The 26,035-nt window shown below is 40.9% G+C and overlaps 1 protein-coding gene across 1 annotated transcript in view; it reads left to right on the top strand.

Annotated features, from left to right (window-relative positions):
* Positions 1-1,428: 1,428 nt before the first annotated feature.
* The window catches only part of ADAMTS20 (ADAM metallopeptidase with thrombospondin type 1 motif 20), a 265,728-nt gene continuing 241,121 nt past the window's right edge, over positions 1,429-26,035 (top strand). The window contains exons 1-2 of the mRNA XM_075209069.1: positions 1,429-1,883; positions 7,320-7,675. Coding sequence (XP_075065170.1) covers positions 1,793-1,883; positions 7,320-7,675 — 447 coding nt within the window. The 5' untranslated portion in view covers positions 1,429-1,792. The remainder of the gene's footprint in view (positions 1,884-7,319; positions 7,676-26,035) is intronic.

Here is a 26,035-nt window from a genome sequence, read left to right as displayed (position 1 = left end):
AAAGGTAAAAATTGTTTTGCATGAGAATTAGAGATGGGGCAGTCTGTGCTGGGGGCATCTGCCCCCCACCCCCCGGGCCGGTTCCATAGTTGGATATGTTGGGCTGGGCCACAAAGAACATGAAGCCCATTGCATCTAGCCTAAATTCTCTAAGGAACACCCAGATCCGCTCAGCATGTGCTATCACAAGGAGTAACAATTTGCCTGTTATAAACTAAGTTATATTTCCCTGTTATAAACTAAGCTATAGTACCCTACAAATTGAAAAACCCTTTTTTATATTATTATATTATAGGGAAGATGACATACCATATCCCTGGAGACTGACCAGGTATCATATGGCAGCTGCCCCACCGATATTTTATTAGAAATTATGGCGATATAAGGTTTTGTATCACTGTGATAAGCGTCAATAGAAAACCATCGCCATCGTCTGTTTTTAATATATAGGCCCATAAGAAATATTTGCTGATAAGACTGAAACTTAATAGCTAGACAATTATGGAAACACTAATAGCAAGACTGAACTTTTATAATTGCTGACAAATTCTAGACTGCAAATGGGATATGGTCCCTAATTGAAAACAGTGTTATCCTTACTAGACTAAACTACTTGTATGTATTAAGTAGTAAAAGATAGCTTGTATAAGATACTGTAAGGGTACTAAGATTAGTATTTATAATTTTTAAAGTATGTAGAACCAAAGGAAAATATGTATGTAATGAATTTCCTTTTTTTTAGATTAATCTAATTAATAATAAGTGAATAACCAATTAATCCAGTGATTGTTTCTATATCCATCCTGTCTAATTACAACCCCTGGATCCTGCTAACAAAGATAATTCCTTTAAAACTGTCCACTTAATAGGGGCAATGCCCTGGTTTTGGGTCTTGTCTGGCACTTATCTGTACATATAGGCACAATAGCCAAATATAGGGGCATAACATAACAAAACAGCATATGTACTATGGACGCACATTTGTGCAGCTTCCTAAATTACCTTAGATAAGACACTCATGTTTACATTAATTTGTTATAGATTCGAATAGAATCCTGTTTGCAACTAAGCGAATAAAACAATATTTTCAGATTCAATACTAAATATCTTGTTCTCGTTGTAAAATAAAACTGTAATAATATTTGAAACAGATATTTGAACACAAATAAATAGCATGTCACTGTAAAGATAAAGGCAACATTATGTGAGCATACTCTATCTACTCAAGACACGTCCATATTTTGGGTGAGAATACCGTTATATAATATGATGTACTGCATTTATGTAAGCAGAATACTATGGAATGAAGGCTGCACTTGTAGGAGTCTGTAAGATAGATAAGCTTCCTGCAAGAAGGGGTCTGATGGGTCTGTGTCAGGGCTCGCCCACAAGGCGGGCTCTCCTCTTTGATGTCGGGGTCCTGGGATGGTCAGAGAGTAGCAGAGCTGCTGGCACTGATCTCTTCCCTCAGCTCTCTCCTTGGTCAGGGTGCCGCGGTCTGACACACACATGTACATGAAGTGCTCCCCCTTCACTTAGTGCATGTCCCAGCTGTGCCGGCTGAAACTACTAGGAGGAAAGTGCAGGGGAGAAGCGATGCCGAGAGGGTGGCGAGATTGTAAGGGGCTAAAGTGTAAGATAGTCCGCACAGACGCCCGACTGCTGAAGCGGGAGCTGTGGTGAGGGCTACCCGGGGATCCGAGGGGCGCAGGCAGGGGAAGAGCGATCGAAGGAGGGGATTGAAGGGTAAGAGGACCATAGTCCTTGTTGTCTCTTGTACACAGGAGGGAACATGCTGGTTGCAAACTGGCTGGCGGGGCTGATCTGTCATCTTTGCTTTCTGCACACTCGGTCCTTGGAAAACCGGCTTCACCCCAAGCAAGGTAATGCAACAAGTCACTGACAGCATGGGACTAACACATTGTAATCACAGCTGGCCTGCATGGGGAGGGTTAACCCTAATTTACTGACCTGGGCCACGTACTAGAAATGAATGGAAGTCCGTGCCAACAACTCACATTGGGAGGCTGGTCAAGATCCAAATATGTTTGTGTGTGTGTATATATAATCTCGCAGCCAGTGAAATCTATATGAGGCACACATAGGGGAAATATATATGTGTGCAGGATACAGTGCAAAATAAATCGAAATGTCATGAGTATTCTAAAGTTATATTGCAAATGTTTTGTACATATTTAGCCCATATTTCATTTATTACTATATAGATCACCTTTTATATATGGGGCCAAGTACTGCAAATGTTGGTTCCTACCAATCTGTTTAAGACAATATACACTAAAAACCTTCCACAAAACTTTGTATTGTAGGTAGGAAGCTTAATGACCTGTTAATGAGAGGCTGTAAGGTGAGCATGTGTCCAAGGCACCAACCTACAAGGAGTTAAAAAACAAGACAAGGAGTCCAGTGTTAAAAACATGTAACTCTTATCACTAACTTCCTGATTAAATCTAGAATGTGTAAAACAAACTATATTCATATCAAGCATACATTAATTTGCACATTCACCATATGTAAAATAAAGCCATTGAATTTTACAGTTGTGCTAGATTGATTTGATTTATATCAGTTGATTCTTTCTGTATATATGTAAGTGTGGTTGGGAGCTTTTCAATGAATGGCAAAAAATTAGAATTCCTTCTGGCAATCTATGATGAGGCTATAATCTATCAGCATTTGTAATGGATGTTGTTCCCACTTGCCCACTTTGGAAATATAATGGTTGCCTTTAATGGTACTCCATTAACTGGATGCATTAATCTAATTCAGATAATAATTATATCTTTTTATTCTGTATCATCATTTCGAGTTTTTGTATGGTTTAGAAGACCTTTTGTTTTATTGACATTGTAGAATTAATAAAATTGATAAGAATGATAGTCATAACCTTTTTATTTAATTCTTTGGAGTTATTTTCTATTGTCTGACTAGTTGTTTTTTTATGACCTTTCCCTCACTGGATCTCAACCCTGTCCTCATCCTCACTAGTGGTGCATGTTGTTTATATTTATTCAGAGAAGCAAAGGTTAATTTGTCAATTGAAGTGATAAAAGCATTGGTGCTTTCGTTTTTGTAATTGAATTGTGTCAGGGGTTCATTGTTCAGGGAACTAACTAAATGCCTCTTCTCAATAGAATGTATTGCATATTTTACAATCAGGGGACCACAAACATATAATGTGGGGCCTCATTAGGCTGTGCTCCTTTGGATTAAAGGCCCAATACCACCTTTGTAAAGCTTTATTATTTCAAATCCCACCCAAAAACAGATGCTTCCTGCTGACATTTCTATTTATGTTAATAACATGACCATAAATCCCACCCCGCAAGCTCGCTGCTGAGGTGTAATCCTTGACTCCCAACTATCATTTATTCCCCACATCAATTCTATATCTAAATCATGTTACATACAGCTAAAGAACATTTCCAGAATACTCTCATATCTCACACAAGATACTGCAAACACCTTAATTCATGCACTCATCATCTCCTGCATCGACTATTGCAATTCCCTCCTTACTGGTCTTCCCAAAGTCAGACTTGAACCCCTACAATCTATTTTGCACGCAGTGTCTAGATTGATTTTCCTTGCAAACTGTTCTTCCTCTGCTGAGCCACTCTGTCAGTCTCTACATTGGCTGCCTGTATTTCAACAAATCCAATATGAAATTCTTCTACTAACATACAAGGCCATCAACAAAATTGCACCAACATACATCTCCTCACTTGTCTCAAAATATCTCCCAACTCGACACCTCCGTTCTGCACAAGATCAGCGTCTCTCTCTTCCACTCTCATCACATCCTCCTATTCCCGGTTACAGGACTTTTTTCGGACTGCACCAACTTTGTGGAATTCCATCCCTCGCACCACAAGACTTTCCTCTAGTCTTCAAACATTCAAGCATTCTCTGAAAACCCACCTCTTCAGACAAGCTTATGATATTCCTCAACCACCATCTTAATCTCCCTAGGTTACCCTATTACCACCCTCTACACAGCTAACACAAGACAACAATCCTCTGACCAACAATGCTGTGTGACTGAGCATACAGCCCACTCAATACTTTTACCTTTGCATTCTAGCTGGTCCATTGTGCAATATGATGTTGCACGTGCCCTTGTGTTACAAACTCCCATTGTCCCATAGATTGCAAGCTTGCGAGCAGGGCCCTCTTACCTCTCTGTCTGTATGTATTACCCAGTATTGTTTTATTAATGTTTGTTCCCAATTGTAAAACGCTACGGAATTTTCTGGCGCTATATAAATAAATGATGATGATGATACTTTGAAAACCATCTTACTTAAGAAATAGACCTACCTGCCTTCATTTCTTTACAGGGTACACTCTTCTATGAGTATATTTATTAGATGGGAGTTTAAAAAATAGTGCTGTGCATTGTTGTATTAAGATTATCTGGGAACCTGGGCTGTATGTAAGCCATGGGCCCTAACAGGCAGGTACATTTCACATATAGTTGCGTTTCACATGGTCCTGATGCAAGCACGTCTGTCCTGGTCCTGGGTCACATTATGCCTCTCCCAACTCCATTTGTCACTTATTATGGTGCTAATCCACCCTCCCTCTCATTTTTACATATTGCCAGACTGTGTTGGTATTCCCTTAGCAAAATTCTTCCCTCTGGTATCTGAACTCGGACTGTTGACTACGTTACTGAACTTCTTCTGTACCACTTTGTCTGTGTGTGAACCGCCGGTGCCAACTCTGATAGTATCCTCGGTTCTTCCATTTCTGGTGTGACAGTGCCGTGTCCCCAGAGCGGATGAGGCTGAATTCATGGGCACCCTCATGACCCTGGGCCCCTGGCAATCACCCCATGCTTCCTTACTATAATTCATCACGGGTGACATGGACTTTGCATCCATGATTCTCCATTGTTTGATATTGTTGCCCCAATGGATGGTTTTGACTGAGGATGTTGGCCATCTTGGAGCATGCAGGAATGCAAAAAAATATTAACAGATTACTATTCTATTTGCTGTTATGTGAGGACAATACACCTGAAAAAATATCCATTTGGGTCTAGCCTTAAATACAGTCTCAGGGCCTGAGTCATTAAGGAAAGTAAGTCAAAAGAAAGGAGAAAATGCTCTTTGGAACAAACCATGTTACAATGCAAGGGGTGCAGATGAGTTTATTATTTTGCACAGAAGTTAAATACTGGCTGGTTTTTCATGTACCACACAAATACTTCATAGCTTTATTTTTACACTGAAATGTGAAGTTGATCTAGGACATGCCCTACTCCAACTATAAATCTGTCCATACATTTTAAATTTACCTCCCCCTCCAATGCAACATGATTTTGCCAAGGTGGAAAGTTACTCCTTTTTTTTGCTTTTCCCTGCTTAATGACTCAGGCCCTCAGAGAGTAACTTGTAAAGTAAAGGAGCCAGCTAGGGCTTTCTATTAAGTTGTTCATTGTGTTCTAAGCATTCTAGATTATTCAAGTTTAGCAACCTTTGATCCACCTGTGCTCATAGGAATGAGATCCTTTAAACACACCAGTGTTCTCCCCAGCACCCATTTTCCGAGTCCTCCACCCGGCTGTTTTTACCTGCCACCTGGTTCTTGGAGCCCAACAGAGTCCTATTATAATAGAATAAACTATTATTTCTCCTATGTGAACTCTACAGCCAGCAGTGTGTGTTAGACCACTGACCACCAGTCTGACCAGTCCTGGCAGCTGTGGGCAATAACCTCCAAAATGTTTCAATATTATTGCAAAGTATTACAACTGCTCCACCCAGTTACTTCTTAATGCCATCCGGGTGGCAGAATTTTCTGGGGAGAACACAGCGTGCACTGCTAATTACCTAACTGGTATCTGTTTGAAGATTCATCTTTGAGTCCATGTAACACAATTACCTGACCCAGTCAATTAGATTACTTCAGATGTTCATGTTCAATATTTTACCTGTTTGGGCCTCTTTATAAGGGTGTTAAGAAACTGCACTAAATGCAAAAATTCTCATAGCTAATGCTGGGTACACACTACAGAAAATTTCTCCCTATGCAATATTGTTAATGATTTTACCAACGACTGAAAGTCCCGATCAGCCGATTCATGTGTACACACTTTACATGTTTTACAAGATTTACCTTCAGATCTGAGCTCTTCATCTGTCATAACCATCGGCTGAAAAGATTGTGACTCTAAACTCTGTGGACATTGTAGTACTTTATACTGAGAAAAAAGAATTAAATGACATAACTGGAATTGCATATTTGGACCTCTTCAACTAGGACTGTCTTTGTTTAGCCCGTGTCGACACAATAGATCCACTTTCCACTGTTCTCTTTGACATTTCTCTAAATCCGTGATGGGCAACAGACGCCCTCTAAGCCTTCACCTGCGGCCTCTGCTCCCGATCCTACTGAATGGGAGCAGCTGGCTTTCATGTAATGTGACCACCTCTGCAAACTGCAAGGAGGTCATGCAGCCAGACCAATCGGAGGAGGAGAAGAAGTTCAGTGCATTAAGGACTACATCCTCTCCCTTCTGCCTCCATGTGCTCAAGCTGTGCAGGCAAGTGTGCGGAGGTCTGGGGGCAGATGTGAACTGGGAGAGTACAGACATGATACCAAGGGGTAAATGTATCAAGCTGAGAGTTTTATGGTGGGTTTGAAAAACCAATCAGATTCTAGCTATCATTTATTTAGTACATTCTACAAAATGATAGCTAGAATTTGATTGGTTGCTATAGGCAACATCTCCACTTTTCAAACATGCCGGAATACTCTCAGCTTGATACATTTATCCCCAAGACTACAGAACTATGGTACAGGGCCTTGTCTGTGAGTGCATCCTAATGGGATGGGATAATGAGAGATAACAGGAATAAATAGGAGCAGTAAACATAGTGGGGTGTAGAGAAGCCTAGATGGTGCAAGGGCCGATGTGTTACAAGGGACTATTTGGACATTGTCCATTATGGGGCAGGGGCCATGGTGGTGTCTGGGATTTCAAAAACACAATTTTTATTGAAAGGGTGACTGGTTCATAGAATAGTTTCACAGCAGTTGTGGTGAGGACTAGGAACTCTAATAAAAGGAGAGCCTTATTAACAACGTATTCAGTGGAAACACACATGATTTGTTGTATCTTAAGTATTATAGAAAGTGTACAATATGTAAGTTGTATGTTTATATTATTTCTTACACTAAAAATGTTGGTATTTCATTAAATTAACTGTTACATTATTGCAGAATCTGATAAGTATACCATGATATTATTGACAGAATCTCTGACTTATTTCTAATATATTGTTATTTTACAGCTAGTTTTGTGAAAACACTTTCATCATATGAGATTGTCATACCTTCTCGAGTAAATGATTTTGGAGAAGCGTTACCTGTTACCCAACACTTCAGAAGAAGGAAAAGGAGCCTAGAACTTCAAACATCACAGTCTGATGTCAACAGGACATATTATCTTATTGCTGCCTATGGACAGCTATTCCATTTGAACCTTACCAATGATGCAAGCTTTATTGCGGATTCTTACAATGTTGTCCATATTGGAAACCAAAGTCATGTCCAGATTGACTCCTCAGACCTCAAACATTGTTTCCACAGTGGCCATGTCAATCGTTTGGAGGCACACCAGGCTTTCTTAAGTCTCTGCGGCGGTATGGTGAGTTTATTAATACTGAATTGTATGTTCATTTGATGGTTTATCATAATGTTAGTAAATTCGAACACAATGTAACCCTTTTGTTTTAGTAACTAATAGTCAGTAAGGCTGGTTACCCTTTTGCACTGGGAAAAAAAGCCAATGACACTGCGTGTCAGATGCAGTCTCGTTGTAGTACCCAGCAGTGTTCTTTAAATGTAAGTGCTACCTATAAGAGACAAGCAGACAATCTGGGAATATTCCCTTCTGGCATTTGTTGAGCAAGAATTTTCTAATCAATGATTGTCATTAAACATTGGTTGTAGACAGGTGACTTTGGCTGGCCTTATTGTGTGTGGCTTTGTTCTTCTGGTTATTTGTCTTCCATGTCCCTGGATGCTGCATAAATGTGCTCTGGCATCTTTGCTCTTCCCAGCAGAGTTATAACATCACCTTTTGGTGATTTAAATAATTTTTACTGCAGCACCTCCTTATTATTATTGACTGTATAATATATCACATTATCAACGTAGTCCTCATTATCCAAACCATATGATGTTGCTTTTTCACCCAAAATCATAACTGTCAATATGTAGGCTTCTAGTGTACCAACATTTACTGCACAAGTTGGTGTATATTTCCATAACAGTTTACTTCTTTTGTGACCCAAAATGAAGCATGGGGAGAATTTTATGGTCTAAACAAACTTTGGGTCGCATGGGAGTATGGATTTTAATTTCAAGATTATGAGAGCCTAACCAATAGTCCCTGGTAAGGGTTGATTCATTCATATTTGTTTTCCAGATTTTGGGGTCTATTTGTGAAAACCCGTCAATAATGTAGATTTTTTTTCCTTTCCTGCCTTCTTGCTATCTCCATCTGGCGATAGTGATAAGAGGACAGCAGTGGTACTTGTACCACCACTGTCCTTTGTTAAATGCCCCTGGCATTTTTAAATAGCGTGAACCCCTAAATTTGGCCAAAACTACAGTATCGCTGGATTTTGGGGTTTTCATCTTTACATAAATAGATCCATTTGTCTTGATAATTCTATCACTACTCTTGGTTATTTTATGCAGTCTGGGCACACTCATTACCAAGTGCATCTTCAGTTCACAGTTTTCCTTATCCTTCAATATATTTGTATACAACTCCCCAGACTTCCACTTGTTTTGTACCTTGTTCTACCGACTGCATAACTTTCTTCATGTACAGCTCCTTTACTCAGTTTGTCTTCTCACTATTCAAGGGATCTACATTCATGGCCAAATGTTTTGAGAATGACACAAGCATTGGTTTTCACAAAGTTTGCTGCTTCACTGTTTTTAGACCTTTTATCAGATGTTGCTATGGTATACAATTACATTAAGTTTATGCTAAGAGTCAATATTTGCAGTATTGACCCTTCTTTTTGAAGACCTGTGCAATTCGCCCTGGCATGCTGTCAATCAACTTCTGGGCCACATACTGACTGATGGCCGCTAATTCTTACCTAATCAATGCTTGGAGTTTGTCAGAATCTGTGGGTTTTTGTTTGTCCACCCACCTTCTGAGGGTTGACCACAAGTTCTCAATGGGATTAAGGTCGGGGGAGTTTCCTGGCCAAGGACCCAACATTTCGATGTTTTGATCCCCGAGCCACTTGTTTATCACTTTTGCCTTATAGCAAGGTGCTCCATCATGCTGGAAAAGGCATTGTTTGTCACCACACTGTTCTTGGATGGTTGGGAGAAGTTGCTCTTGGAGGATGTTTTGGTATCATTCTTTATTCATGGCTGTGTTCTTAGGCAAAATTGTGAGTGAGCCCACTCCCTTGGCTGACAAAGAACCCCACACATGAATGGTCTCAGGATGCTTTACTATTGGCATGGCATAGGACTAATGGTAGCGCTCACCTTTCCTTCTCTGGACAAGCATTTTTCCACATGCCCCAAACAATCTGAAAGGAGATTCATCAGAGAAAATGACTTTAACACAGTCCTCAGTAGTCCAATCCCTGTACCTTTTGCAGACTATCAGTCTGTCCCTGATATTTTTCCTGGACAGATGTGGCTTCTTTGCTGGCTTTCTTGACATCAGGCCATCCTCCAAAAGTCTTCACCTTACTGTGCATGCAGATGCACTGACTCCTGCCTACTGCCATTCCTGAGCAAGCTCTGCACTAGTGGTGTCCCGAACCCGCAGCTGAATCAACTTTAGGAGACGGTCCTGAGACTTGCTGGACGTTTTTGGGTGCCCTAATCCCTTCTTTACAACTAGTGAACCTCTCTCCTTGAAGTTCTTCATGATCCGATAAATGGTTAACTTAGGTGCAATCTTACTAGCAGTAATATCCTTGCCTGTGAAGCCCTTTTTGTGCAAAGCAATGATGACTGCACATGTTTCCTTGCAGAGAACCATGGTTAACAGAGGAAGAACATTGATTTCAAGCACCACCCTCCTTTTAAAGCTTCCAGTCTGTTATTCTAACAGTTCTTGTCAAAACTCTCACCTGTGTTAAAGAGAGAATCACTGACCTGATGCCAGCTGGTCCTTTTGTGGCAGGGCTGAAATGCAGTGGAAATGTTGTTTTTGGGATAAAGTTCATTGTCATGGCAAAGAGGGACTTTGAAATGAACTGCAATTCATCTGATCACTCTTCATGACATTCTGGAGTATATGCAAATTGCCATTATAAAAGCTGAGGGAGCAGACTTTGTGAAAAATAATATTTGTGTCATTCTCAAAAGTTTTGGCCATGACCGTATACTCTAAATCAGGGGTCCTCAAACTTTTTAAACAGGGGGCCAGTTCACTGTCCCTCAGACCGCTGGAGGGCCGGACTATAGTGCTCACCGCCTGAAGCTAGATTGCAGCCGGACAACAGATCTCATGATCCAGCGCTTCAGCCGGCCAGCCAATCGGCGGCCGCCGCCCCCTCTCCCTCTTCCACCAATGACCGTCCTTCTCATGTAAAAAAAAATGACAGACAGGCAGCGACGGCATAAAAACCCGGCGGGCAGAGCTGGATTAAGGCAGTTCATATTATGTCACACAGTAGTACCCTCATTTGATATGCCACATAGTAGTGCCCCCAGGTTCAAATTATGCCACAATAGTGCCAACATTTTCAATTTATGCCACATAGTGCCCCCCAGGTTCAAATTATGCCACAATAGTGCCAACATGTTCGAATTATGCCACACTGTAGTGCCCCCAATTGATATGCCATGTAGTAGCGCCCCCAGGTTCAAATTATGCCACACAGTAATTTCCTATGTTCAATGCCACAATAGTGCCCTTATGTTCAAATTATGCCACAATAGTGCCAACATTTTCAATTTAAGCCACATAGTGCCCCCATGTTCAAAATATGCCCCACAGTAGTGCCCTCCAGGATCAAATTATGCCTCACAGTAGTGCCCCCCAGGATCAAATTATGCCCCACAGTAGTGCCCCCAAGTTCAATTTATGCCCCACAGTAGTGCCCCCAGGTTCAAAATAGTGCCAACATAGTAGTAATAAAAAATACATTGCACATAATAAAATGTATACATACCTGATTATGGTGCTGTTCTGGGCGCTGAGCAAGGAGGGACCTGCAGCTGTCAGCTTCTGTGTGATGGGAGCACCCGCCGGCGAGCAGGAGACAGAAGAGGCTCTGAGGAAATATGACAGCAGGAGACAGAAGAGGCATCTGGAAAGGGGGGGGGGGGAGAGACGGAGCAGCGCTGGGCTGATCCGCGCACGCGGCACTGGTAGTAAGGTGGCTGGTTCCTGTGGAGGAGCCAGCCACCCAGGAGTCAGTGAATATCGCGGCCGGTCACTGATAGGCTAGGGCCGGTCCCTTTAACTCTGCTGTATACACTGCCTTGCCGGGACCTGACTGTCAGGTCCTGGAAGGCAGAAATAATGAATCCGAAGCGGACCTGGGAGTGGTAATGCGGGCGGCGGGGGGCGACACCTGCGGAGAGAGGGGGGCACGGAGCAGTAGCTGTCAGTCGATGACTGACAGCAGATGGCGGCCGGCGGGCCATATAAATGTTCTCTGGCCCGCGGGCCGTAGTTTGAGGACCCCTGCTCTAATTCATTGTTCATTCCCTTCTGTCATACTCACTTGAATCCTTCAGTCTTATTAAATTGAACATATTCAAATTTAATCTTTCCATTTATCTAGTCACATAATTTCCATTATTCTCAGGGGTTGAACGGCAGAGTGGGATTATACCTCCTTATGTCCTTTATCTTATGAAAATAATATGTACTACTTAGGAGGCACAGTGCTTAGCATGGGTTCTATTCCGACCAGGGCACCTATCTCCTCCGGCTTTTTTGCACAGTCCAAAAACATACTGGTAGCTTAATGCTAGTGTGTGTCTAGATTATTTAGAGGGTAAACTACATTGGGGCAGGGACTGATAAGAATGATTAAATACAATCTCTGTAAAGCACTGTGTAGTACATCTATCACACTGTAGTCATAGACCAACAATGAAGGTTTACAAAAGCTATTTACAGTGATTAGTTGGAGATAAACTGCATTCCAATCTAGATTATTTCTTAACTGCTGTGGTGGTAAAATATGAAAAGCGCATATGTGTGTAAGGCATGTTTAGTAAAAGAAAAGAGGTTGCAGTGCATCTAAAGAAGTATCATGAACATGAAAATAAAACATATCAGTTTCCCACTTTAAACAATGTTCACAGTGGGATTTTTTCTAGGATATTTATTAACAGTAATTTTTATTATATAGCTCCTCCATGTTATACTTCGCTTTGTACACTATATTTAGTCAATCACTTCAGTCCCTGCTCTATATTCCCTACCACAGACACACACACAGATACACACACTAGGGTTAGTTTAGTCAGAATCCAGTTTATCTTCCAGCATATTTTTGGAGTGTGAGAGGAAACCAGAGCACCTGGAGGAAACAGCGGTGTGAGGCAGTAACGCTAAACACTGTGCCCACGCACTCTGAAAGGGGCCAATTGGCATGTGAAACTTTAGGGAATTGCCTAAATCAGTGATGCCTCATACATAAGTTTACCCCTTTCCACAATGGACTTTTCTTGGCAATCACATAGCTTGACGACACAGGTCAGCATTGGCTGGCTGAGTGTGCCATAGTATGCAGGTTTTGTAAAAGAAAAGCCAATATATGCACACTAATTGCTGTTTAAGAATAACTAAAAATGCCGGCCTGCACTGTTTTATTTGTACTCTTTTGTGCAAGCGTGCCTAATTGTTCAGTAAGCACATCTCTAAGTGCACGGCTTCTTCCCAGTCTTTAGTAAATGTGCATGGCAGAACCCGTAAAGTCATCACTACAAATTCAAATCTATGATGAATAAACTTTTAGTTTTTTTTTATACTAAAATCCTTTTCATTTATGTGTTTTTCCCACAAAGTGCACTATACGATGCAAAATCGATCCCCTTAAATATAGGGGTGTGGTTGTGTTTCTGGCACCTCTGACCAGCTGAAGGATCACCTATTTATGAAACGGAATACCTCCGTTAATGTGGCCAACACACAAAATAAACCTGTTCCGCAAAATTAAATCTTGATTTTCCAGAAGACCTCACCTTTTGGAGTGAAGGCCCCCCTCCATTGTCTATTGATGATGAATGCCTGTGAAAGTGAACTTACAATTTAGATTTGAGCTAGGACACGCCCCTTCCCAACTCTAAATCTGTCTACATATTTTAATTTGCTCCCCTGCAGTGCAACATGGTTTTGCCAATGCCAAAGTATATAATTTTGAAATGAGTGGTTCACTGGTTTATTGGATGATTACAAGATAGTGACAATCTGGCCATTACAACACCTTAATGCTTTTTTTTTTTACTTCAATAAATTTTTATTGAGTTTTTCAAAATTAAATGGGGTACAGAAAAAAGAAAGGGTGACAAGCACAGTTGAAGGAACAAACAAAAGGGTAAAAAAAGGAGGGGGGGGGAGTCACTCAATTGAAACAGCGATCTTATAACATGCACGTTACTTTAAGAAGCAGAAATAAAATATACACATTGGTCTTTCTCATAGTATACCAAATGGGGTCATATTAATACCTAGGTAGCTCAAATAACACACAGGCAGAACCTATTCGTTAGGCTGGAGTTCCTCTATGAGGGCTGCTGGGGAGGGAGAGGGTGAAATATTTGAAGCTACTTGTGCTCTACCGGAGCCCACTGTAACATATTCGTGCCAGCTAAACCATTTGAAAATTGGATTGGAGGCGGATGACGTATAGGTCACATCCGATGTTTCCATTTCAAAACTATACTGGATTTTAGACACGACCTTAGTGATGCTGGGGGGAGCAGGGGACTTCCAGTTCTGAGCTATTGCTGCTCTCTAGCGGCTATTAGTATGTGTCCTAATACATAGCGCTTATAGCTAGGGATCACAGGCTGATATATATGAAGGAGGGCTACCTCCGGGTCAAGAGTGACAGAAACTCGCAGGACCTCCGAAATCAAAGCGGATATCTCGCCCCAGAACGCCTGGATCACCGGGCATGTCCAAAAGACATGATAAACATCTGCTATCTGACCACATTGACGTCAGCAGAATTTAGACTGACTTGGCCATATCTTGTGAAGGCGATCCGGGGTGAGGTAGAGCCGATTGAGGAGCTTAACATGCATTTCAGTGTGATTGATGCATCTAGACATGCGGTGTGAGGAAATGTAGATCTTTTCCCACTGCTGGAGGGAGAGAGTCATACCAATATCTGCTTCCCAACGTGCCTGAGTCGGAGTCTTGGAGGCTGGGACCAGGGACTGGAAATAGCGGTACCAGAATGTTATTCCTCCCCTACTACCCGCCTTTGTTAATCTATCTAGAACCTGAGCTGGTAATGTGGACAAAGCATGGGGGTCCTGGAGGCTGCCCCCACCCAGTGTCTAATTTGCATATATTTAAACATCTCAGACTGAGGCAGATTGTATTTGTCCCTAAGCACGTCGAAGGGGAGGAAAAGGGTCTGCGCAAACATATCCGCCAGAGAGACTATCCCTCTATTTTTTCATACAGTAATATTGATATCCAGCATGAGTTTCGACAATGCTTGGAGGGAAAGATTACGGGAAGGGAGTACAACGTCCTTGTGTGACCCAATAAATTTATCCCATACCCGTAAGGCATCCGAGATGGAGAGTAATTTACGGGAACCCGGTGAGCGGTCCGACCTAGGAATCCAAAGAAGATCCAGCAAGGGGAATCCTACATATAAAGCCCTCTCGATATCAACCCACGGCTTAGCTCCATGAGGTAGCGACCAGTCTCGGAGGCAACTCAAAACACAAGCATCTTGGTAACGTGTTAAGCTGGGAAGCAATAAGCCGCCTCTTGACTTTGGTAAAGACATATGTTTGTATGTAAGGAGGGGGCGTTTCTGCTTCCAGACATATGACATCATCAGAGTGTGGAACCTATCCATCATTCGTTTTGGTATAATATAGGGTATGGTACGGAAGATATACATAAGTTTTGGTAGCAACATCATCTTAAAAGCCGCTATGCGCCCCAGCCAGAAGACCTCAAAGTCAATCCAATTCTTAGCCAGTGAGGAGAAGTGAAGATAAATCGGGGAAAAATTAACTTCAAACACCGCAGATAAATTTGCCGGAATATGAATACCTAAATATGATAAGGAATCTTTAACCCACACAAAAGGAAATTTCTTTTGTAAGTTTGAAAGGGAAGATTGTGGTATATTAATGGGAAGGGCTTCGGATTTTCAAATTATAAAATGAGGCTTCGCTAAACCGGTCTAGGATATGGTTCAAAGTTATCAACGAGGTCTCCGGGCTGGTTACAAACAGTAGGACATTATCAGCAAATATGCATACCTTCTACAACACCTTAATGCTTTTGTAAGATAGGGTATTATTGTCTAGTGATCACATGTGATTAACACATTAACTTCTAAGGGCTACAAAGTTGAACAGAAGGGTCTATCCCTATATGGAAGGTGGCCTCTTGCTGCCACCACCAACCACACTGCTTACATGCATTGTAACAATGTAGTTGAATCAATAAAGCCTAATAAAAATGTCATCAGAGTATCAACTTGGTGATATAATGTTAATCAAGTACAGTTGTAAACAGGGAAACCAGACACCGCTAAACGTAACCATTAAAACATACAAATAGGTGACTTTACCAATGAATAAATTAGTGTGAATGCAGTCACAAGACTATGCATAAGTACGGTTAATAGGATGTCAACTAGATGCTCAAAAAATATAATAGTTTGCATAATTGACAATCAAATCAATGTTTTCTTTCATATTATCAATGTTAATTGTAACAATAGTTACTGTATAAGCAAATATGTATTATATATCATTTGGACTGCAGAAATTTCTTGTACATATGGTCAGTGCTAATAAAGAGCATTGCTGGTAATGTAAATATTGCACAACAGTACATACTCAAAATGTAAACCACACAGCTCAGATTACCCACAACATAGAAATCATTAATTTATAGAATTATCTTTATAGCAAGTCTTGTTAATCGACCACACTTTTACTGTCTTCACCCTAAATAAAAAGATACAATGACCCTTTATAAAATCTAGGGACCTACTTATGACCCATCTTATTTTTCTTATGTTTGTTATAAGAAAAGATATAGCATGTCTATTTATTAACATTGTTCACCCGGGACAGCCGCTCTTATAGGAGCCTGTCCCAGTGAATAGTTTACAGTAAAGTGATTGCAATTGCAGTCACTTTACTTAGTTTCCTATGGCCCGGCACAATTTGCCATGGGAAAAGCACAAAGTCTGTCAGGAGGGATCCGAAGATCCCTCTCGTTTGATACTCTTTCCATAGACTACAATGCTCAAATTTCGAATGCTGTAGCTTGATAGTGTATAATCGCAGTTCCTATAGACACCTGTGGGGAATGGATTTGCAAACTTTGAGGCTGGGACCGGAGCATATATTGGTCTTATAATCATAAATAGCCCTGCTACTAATTAATGTGGTAATCCCCCAAAAACTGAAGTCGGGGGCAAAATAAGATAGGGGAAGGACTCTCATTATATTCTCACTAAATCTATACAGAAGATTCAGAACATCAATTGGCATAGAAAATCAGGACATCAACATTACATTCTGTAAAACAATGGTATGTTAATAACAATGAATAAAGTAGCATTCATCATTATGATGACATTGTAAAACTGGATTTAAAGTGCATGTCCAATGTAATTCACGTTGCACCTCCAGGTACCTCACCAATTAGGATAGTTTCACCCCTTCTCAAATGCAGTGCCTCCTGCAGAGTTTTGTGTTCTCCTTTTGGGGTTGCAGATCTTGGGAAGGTCTACCAGGGGTGGTTGACTTGGGAAACCCTTGCCTGACACACAATAATAGTGAATACTTGCGCACACCAGGAAAAAGGAGAGAGGCCACTTGGCACATTCATTAAATTGACAAAAGATGAAGGGAGGAGTAGACCAGGCAGGGTAACACAGTTCAAAATTAGACCTCTTGTTTAGTTGGGCCAAAGTACTGGTGATTAGCCCCATGTGTGGCAAGAGTAGGGTGCTGAGGATCACAAATATAGGTTAAGTCCTCCTGGCGTCCCCTCTCAGTTGGCAATGTAACTGATTATATATTATTGTATGGTGATTGTATGTTATTATATGTTGACACCTGGTATTATAAGAGCACCCAATTATTCAGAGGCACCCTGAGAAGCTGTGCTGACCACTGGCTAAAGACGTTGTGAGACCAACTCCTCTAGCGGCCAGCTTTGTTGTACCAGAAGTTCCGTTCAGGTGTGGGACCACTTTTGCCCAAATAGATAACCATGTATTAACCGAGAGTTGGGACAGTAAATTAATTGTCACCCTTTATTGCCTGCCAAATGGGTTCCCTTTGTTCTCCACAAGTTCAGTTAGACTTCCCCGAGCCACTTCCCTTTGGGTGCTTGCTGCAACTCAAGAACATGGGGGAGGCACAGAGGCCCGTCCTCTGGTAAGCAGGTAATCAATCCAGGTTGGGAGTCTTTTCTAAAACCTGCCCTACTGTGGCCACATTGCCACTTACCAGTCCCTATAAATGCAGTAATGTACGTGGTAATATTTTTGATATTACAGGAAGTGCAGATCTGGCTCACGGTTGCTGGTATGACTGAATTACCATAGGTTACAGATATCAATCTGTTGCTAGCTAATATATTTTATAGAAAAAAAGAGCAGCAAGCAGTTTTCAAATACCATTCTCAAAGAATTCTGGAAAAGGCTCCAACTAGGCCCAGTATCCAGGTTAAAGTCACAGTTCTAGTTAAAAAGTGCAGCTACAGAATTGTCCACACAAGTCAAACAAGATCCCAGCAAGAAATGTACAGAAATGTACAATGTGAGTACAGCATCACTAAACATCCACTTGTCAGCCAGTGTACAACACTGGAGTAACGGCAATGAAAAGGCGAACAGTTGATAGTAAATACAAACGGGAACTGGCTACACTATAGCTTAATCAATAATGTGCACTATATACATCGGAAAACCGCACCAGAAATGTCCATAGCACAGTATTACTGAATATCTACTTGTTAGCTGGTGTATAGCGCAGTGCAGGAGTAATTATAGTGCAATGGTGAACAGTTGGTACAAAAGAAATGGATTTACCTAAGGACTAATCAGTAATGTGTGTTAATAAACTTTTGGGGGTAAATGTATCAAGTTCCGTTTTCTGCAAGTCGCCATAAACCGGCAACTTTTCAGGGGAAATTTAAAGTGGTGATGGCTTGTAAAAGGCATACTAGCCATCGACGCTTTAAATTACCCCTGTTTTCTGGCTACTTGCAGAAATCGAAACTTGATACATTTAATCCTTGGAACCTGGAACAGCAGTAGTAAGTCTGGACACAGGTGGCGAATCTGCAATGGAGTACAGCACCAGAGAAGCAGTGATGCACACATCAGGTGATCAGGTAAAATACTAGAAACAGGTTAAGAGTCCATTCCGAATCAGAAATGGGTAGCATTAGATCATACTGCATTTAGAATTGCCCATATGTCATACTGCAGTAATGCATCCAATATGACAAATGCACAGATGAGCGGCAACCTTAAAACCGAATCTAGAAAGCAAGTGGTCAGAACGGATAGCAAGTACTGTATGACAGGCAGTAAACCACAGAGGTCAAAACTAAGCCGGGTCAATTTGCAGGATCACCAGAGCCAGTTATGCTGTTCAGAAAGACTCCATAACCCGACAAGGTATCTGACAAGGTCTTTATAAAGCTGGAGTCTTTATACGCGTTGGTCGAGTGGGGTGTTTTTTCCATCTACATACCGAATCGCCTGTGTTGGCAGAAGGAGTACGCAGCCGGGGACATCATCTCGTACTGCTTTGAGATACGATACAATAGAGATCATCCGGCATGAGTGTTTAGGACATTATTCCTTGAGAATCTCTCTTATGTTATGTCTATCAGTGTGTACTTTATCGATTTTATGTTTTATTCTGGAAATAAAATTGTACTACACTAGATATGCTCTGTTTTCCTGTCCACATGTTACGAGTGTTGGAAGATTCAGAGATCAAGACAGCACACAACGCCATCTAGTCCCTCTTTTGATGTGCCTTTCATTTGCAGCTGTTTGTAAGCAGATTTCCTGAGGGATTCTACTCTGTGTGAAACATTCAATAAAGAAGAGAGCTTTAACTATTTCATACACTTGGAAGAAGGGATTGTATATTTCTTGTTATATTTTGTGGGATTTCCACTTAGGAATTCTCTATTTCATTGGGATTATTCATTTATGTGCTCAAACAATATTACCCTATGTATGATTATGTTTGGAATTTATTTGTTAGTGCCACATGATGAGGAAGACCTACATCGATATGTAATGAGGAATTTCCTCTGTTGATTTATAATGTGGGAGAGTGAGCGCTCAAGGTACACATTATTGTTTGTATTTGACTTAGTAGCTATAATGTCTTCAGAGTATGCTTGTGTAGTGAGAAACATAGAATTTGACGGCAGATAAGAACCGCTTGGCCCATCTAGTTTGCCCACTTTTTAGCCTATGGTAACCTCAAACCCTATTTGATCTTTTAATCTTTGTAAGGATATTCTTATGTCTAACCCAGGCATGTTTAAACTGCTCTACTGTATTAGCCTCTATCACCTCTGATGGGATGATATTCCACTTATCCACTACCCTTTCTTTGAAGTAGTTTTTCCTCAAATTTCATCTGAACCTACTTCCCTCCAGTTTCAGTGCATGTCTTCGTGTTCTAATGTTCCTCTTCCTTTGAAGAATGTTTTTCTCCTGTACCTGGTTAAAACCCTTGATATATTTGAAAATGTCTATCATGTCCCCAGATTCCCTTTTTTTTCCTCCAAAATATACATATTAAGATGTTTTAGTCGTTCCGGGTAAGTTTTGTGCTGTAGACAATGCACTAATTTAGTTGCCATTCTTTGTACACTCTCTAATGTATTTATATCCTTATGGAGATATGGCCTTCAGAACTAAACACAGTATTTTACATGAGGTCGTACCAATGACCTAGACAGTGGCGTTATTACTTCTTTGTTTCTGCTACCGATTCCTCTCTCTATACAACCAAGCATCTGACTTGCCTTCCTCATTGCTTTGTTATATTGCTTACCTTCATTTAAGTGACCTGAAATAGTGACTGCTAGATCCCTTTCCTCCTCAGTAGTTTCCATTATAGTAGCATTAATACTATATTTAGCCTTTGGGATTTTGAGACCCAAGTGCATAATTTTGCGTTTTTTGGCAATAAACTGTAGTTGCACCCCAGTAAATCCATGCTGTTTGGGATCCTGTAAGTTATTGGATTTGAGATATTCTACAACTCTTTAAGAGTGTTTCCATCAGTTTCCCGACTACTGATGTAAGGTTCACTGGTCGGTGGTTGCTCGCCTCTCCCTTGCTTACACTCTTGTACAGTGGGACTACATTCACTCTTTTCTAGTCCTTTGGAGTTACTGCTGTAACTAGTGACTGCTGGAATAATTCAGTTAATGGTGTTACTAGTACCCCTTTAAGCTCTTTTAGTATCCTTGGATGTATCCCACCTGGCCCCATTGATTTATCCAATTTCAGTTTTGGGAGTTCTGTTAGGACCTTCTCCTCTGTAAATGTATTGGTATCTACTTCATTTTTATGACTATACTTGCAACTTAACTGTGACCTCTTCCCCGCTCTTTCTGTATTGAACACTGAGCAAAAATAATTGTTAAGAGAAGCTCCCTTGTGTGGTGATTACCCTGGCTGTTTGTTAATTGCATTTATTCTAGGGCAATTCCTAAATGATCTATATTTATATTAAATAAAGTACACTTTCACTTTTACCAGTTGTCTGCCTAAGTGAATTCAAACCCAGAATGTGGGCCCTCAATTAAGACATAAGGCTGCTTACCAACAAACCAGCATGTATGGTGCTGTGCAGTATGTAGCTCGTTGCTCACATTTGCAGTGAACTCTGTCCAATTCTGTAAACCGGAGGTCTCCTGAAATATGGATCAAAGACCTCAATGGATCTCCAGTTGCTCTCCACACTAGAAAGTAATATAGACTTAGTAGTAACATCAAGCACTTGGAATGGGTCAGGACAATCTGCAAAAAACAGAAATGGTTCCAGACTCTTTCTGGACTTGGCCTAGATTCCCTTTGGATTAGACCTGGGGGTAAATGTATCAAGCTGCGAGTTTCCAGTGGGTTTGAAAAGTGGAGATGTTGTCTATACCAACCAATCAGATTCTAGTTACTAGTTATTTAGTACATTCTACAAAATGATGTCTAGAATCTGATTGGTTGCTATAGGCAATATCTCCACTTTTCAAATCCGCCTGAAACTCGCAGCTTGATACATTTACCCGCTGGACTTCTTCTGGACCACCTGACTCTCTCTGGACTTCTGACAGCTTGCTCTCTACATCTGACAGCTTATTTACTGGCAATGGCAGAATCCACTCTGACATGGGCAGTTCCCTCTGAGAATCTGGCAGTTCTTTCCGCAGGATTGGCAGATCTTCTCGCAAGACTGGCGACTCTCTCTGTAATGTTGACTGCTCTCTGTGCCTAACTTGCAGCTTTTTCTGTAAGACTTGCAACTCCCTCTAATGGTTTTGCAGCCCTCATTGCCTCAGGTCTCACTATAATGGCATTGCCCTCTCAGTCTGCCTCTACTGCGGAACCCCTCTCTACAGTACTCACTCTCCCAGTCATCTTAGCTAGTGGACTGATGATGATGGTTCCTCGAGTATGATGCCGCATTGTGATACATTTAAAGTGTAACTTTAGTGGCTTTAAAAATATCTGCTTGTGGGCGCATTTATGTGTTTATTTCAAATTGCATGTATCATAAGATATGTGCAACTCAAAATACGTAACGCTCATTTTAACATGTAAATAATTTTTTTTGTGGCCCACATATTTTACACCTGTGCTTTTGACACAAATGTGTCCAAATTTAAAGGAGCCTCATACATATTATAATGCATTTTCTTAGTGGTTTTGTTTATTTGGGAATGGTTTTATTTATATAAGTGCATTGTTTTATAGTGATTTGAATTATTCAATGTTAAATAGAATAGCGTATAGCTAAACAAGTTGACATAAAATATGTAGTTTCCTGGATATATATGTCTGTCGTTGTTAATTTTTGCCAGTTTTATTAAGTCTTTGTTTCCGTGCATAACTTTTTATAATATTGTATATGCAGTGTAACTGTATGTACATGTAGCGTTCCCTATATTTATGTATAAATCTGTGCTCATTTTACTGTCACTATTTCCCCCAATGTATTTATGTCTGTCCCTGCATTTCCATATAAGTAATGTATGTCACTACATAGGTCTATCGGTCCATAAGGCCATGTATGTTTTGCAATGCTCAGTATGTATATCCCAGTGTGTACATTTTTAATGTTTCAGTGTGTGTATCTATTTGTCTGTACATGGCCTGTAATTTTTGCTTGATTATGTATGTCTATCACTGTGTATAACCTTGGCAGGTGTATGCAACTGGCATGACTGTTGCACGTTTAAGGGTAATTAAGCTTCAAGCATGCACAAATGAAATTACATAAAAGTTGAAACCCACTTCCTGCGCATAAGCATTCCCATTTTTTTAAGGAGATTTGCATTTTACACCAATGTCAAAAGATTTTATTGAACAATTTAATTTTACTGTCCCTGTCTATGTACACTATGTGGCTATAAAAGTGGTCACCGGAACATCACATGCTTATGTGCTTGTTGATCATCTCATTCCAAGACCATGGGTATTAATTTGTCCCCCTTTGCTGATATAACTTCTACCAATTCTGGGAAGGCTTTTCATCAGATTTTGGAACATGGCTGTGGGAATTTGCATCCATTTAGCCACAAGAGCATTATTGTGGCCAGACACTGACTTTGGGCGATAAGGCCTAGCTCGCAGTTGACTTTCCAATTCATCCCAAAGGTGTTCGAAGGGGGTTGAGAATAGGGCTCTGTGGGGGCCGGTCAAGTTTTTCCACACTAATCTGTGGAAGCCATTTATTGATGGACCTCTCTTTGTGCATATGGACATTGTGGCAACAGTGTGGGGAAGGCCCTTTTCTGTTTCAGCATGACAAAGTTGGAAAAACAGAATTCTCTAGAATATCATTGTGAGCTATAGCATTAAGATTTCCCTTTACTGGAACTAAGGGGCCTAGGCCAAACCATAAAAAACAGGTCCAAACTATTAATCCTCCTTAACCAAACGTTACATTTGGCAGCATTCATTCGGGTAGGAATCAGTCTCTTGGTATCCGCAAAACCCAGGTTCATCCACCAGTTGTTACATCTCACAGGAGATTTCTATCAGTCATTGTTAACGATGGCCTCTCCAAGTTACGGAGCCTAACGAAACCCCCCGGTCTTCACCAAGAACCACCGCAAGGCAGGATGGATTTTGCTGCCAGAGCCCCGCAGGTCAACGCCCTTAGGTTAGCCCACTGATGTAATAGGTGATATATGGTTGGTAGAAGACCAAAGGCTGGACCAGGAAGAGCAGACTCTGTAGCAGTGATGTAGTACAGTGGGCAAGCAGGATTAGTTAACTGAAGCGATACAGCACACACAGAAGAATTATAAGCCGTAATTGGTGGAACACCGGAAAGTCCGTAATCGTAATCACAAGGACGAGGGGTTGGATACACTGGAGCACAGACAGCAGAATGGTCATTACAGATACCTGGACTACAGACAGCGGCGTGGTCAGTATGTTTAGCCAAGTCGGGTACAGAGGACCACAGACAGCAGCATCAGTATGGAGGACAGACTATTTTTAGTCTGCACACTTCAGCACTAGGCTGTCCCATTCTGTGAACTTCTATGGCCTACAGCTTTGTGGCTGAGCTGTTATTGTAAAGTTGAAATGTTTAGAACAACAACACTTAATGTTGACCGTGGCAGCACTATCATAGTAGAAATTTGATGAAAAGGTGGCATCTTATGACTGTGACATGTTGAAAATCACTGAGCTCTACCCATTCTACCGCTAATGTTTGACTATGGAGATTGCATGGCTGTATGCACCTGTTAACAGTGGATGTGGCTGAAATCGCCAAAAAACACTAATGGGTGTCCACACACCTTTGGCCATGTAGTATATGTTTGTGCTCATGTCTTTAACGTGTTATCCATGTGTTCAGGCATGTAGGTAAACTTACATGCATGTGACTGACCAGCTCTCCTTGGACTGCTGTCTGTCATACTTTTTATTTGTGCTTGTAAAGTTTTGGTTGCCTATGGTTAACTTTTATCTTTTGTGCAGCTGAAATAAACTTTTTCATTATACATTAGGGTTAATGGGCCTTTAATTCTAAAGCCAAGAAAAAATTTCACAGCTCTGTGCACATACAGTATATCATGAAAAGCTGTACAGCACACAGACATATCCATACACACAGTGTTTCAATTGCACAGGCTTTGGAGCAGGTACAATAACATGTCTCCTGAAAGTGCTGTATATTATCAGATTTGAATTTAGCTCCATAATTAATTTTAATATTTACATTTTTTTTTCATCCAATATCTGCTAGTTTGACCTTCATTAAAATATGAAACAACGTATGGCCGTATGGAAACACCATAGCTGCTGTAATTTCAAGTGTGACATTGTTAGATTTTGAATTTTAAATAACATCAGTTTATGGGTGCCTATTAATGTACTTCCTCTATAAAAATACTCCAAGACTGACCAATAGCCATCCTCCGTTGAAACTAGTGACTGAGGTCGGCTTGTGAAGTGGTGTAAAAATATGTCTAAAGTAGACCTGCAGACTCCTACTCAATTGGGATCATGTCTGAATATGTGCAGTCTCTACCCCTTGAATCAGAATTTCCTGCTCTTCAAAATGTATATCATAACAGAGAAGGACATTCGGACACGGGGCAGGATTTAGCATAGTGAATGTCCTTTACTGAGGTGAAGAAATATTATTTTGTCAATGAAATAAGCTGATGATATAACAGAGGAGCGGATGAAGTGGATAGTGCTGTTATTTCCTGCTTGCTGATAGAAATAATTCCAATTTGTCAAAATGTATAGGTAGCCAAACGTGGACAAATCCTACCTGTAGATCATTGGCCCAAGCAACTGGTTCACAACGAACCCTATTAGTGTAGGCAGAACAGCTGGTTGTCAAGAGGGTCTGTTGACACTTTCGTTACAAAATGACTGTTGTACTCATAGGATGGTTATTTCACTACCAAATAACTCATTTGATAGCAATCAAATAAATCTTTGGTTTGCTATTTTAGGGCCACAGGTGCCCATGATATCTGTGCCAATACTGCTTCATGTATTTCTAAGATAGAATAGTCACTCAGATAATAGTTTTGTCTTTTATATACAGGGAAATTACATTCTGACAGAAGGACATTATTCGCCATGCTTCTCTGCTGTTTCAGCTCAGTCAGCTTACTAATCAGATTTGGCCTAACGCCTTTCAGTACTCCAGTTGCCTTGCAGAATGCAGCAAGGTGAGTGGACATTTGGACACACGCAGTGCATACATTGGCAGAAACTCATTGGTGATTGTGATGAACATTGGTATATATACAGAGATGCATAATGTTCCTGCATGAGGGACCTGATGCAACTACTCTGCTGATGATTAACCCTGCTCCTTTTACAATCTGCCTCTCAGTCTGCATCTATTCCACTCCGCACATCGTGAAACTGCCCATGTCGCATACAGTCCTCACTAACATAATCCCATTAGTGGAAAGGTTACTACCTCCCACAAGATCGGCACACACATCTCCAGTTGTTGTCACCATTCCTATCTGATTGGCTACTGGTTGTTCTGTCTCTGCCCACTTCAAAACTGAGGACATCTGAGATGGATAGAA

Source organism: Mixophyes fleayi, chromosome 4, assembly GCF_038048845.1.
Source record: "Mixophyes fleayi isolate aMixFle1 chromosome 4, aMixFle1.hap1, whole genome shotgun sequence".
Lineage (NCBI taxonomy): Eukaryota > Metazoa > Chordata > Amphibia > Anura > Limnodynastidae > Mixophyes > Mixophyes fleayi.
This window is presented reverse-complemented; position numbering and strand designations above follow the sequence as displayed.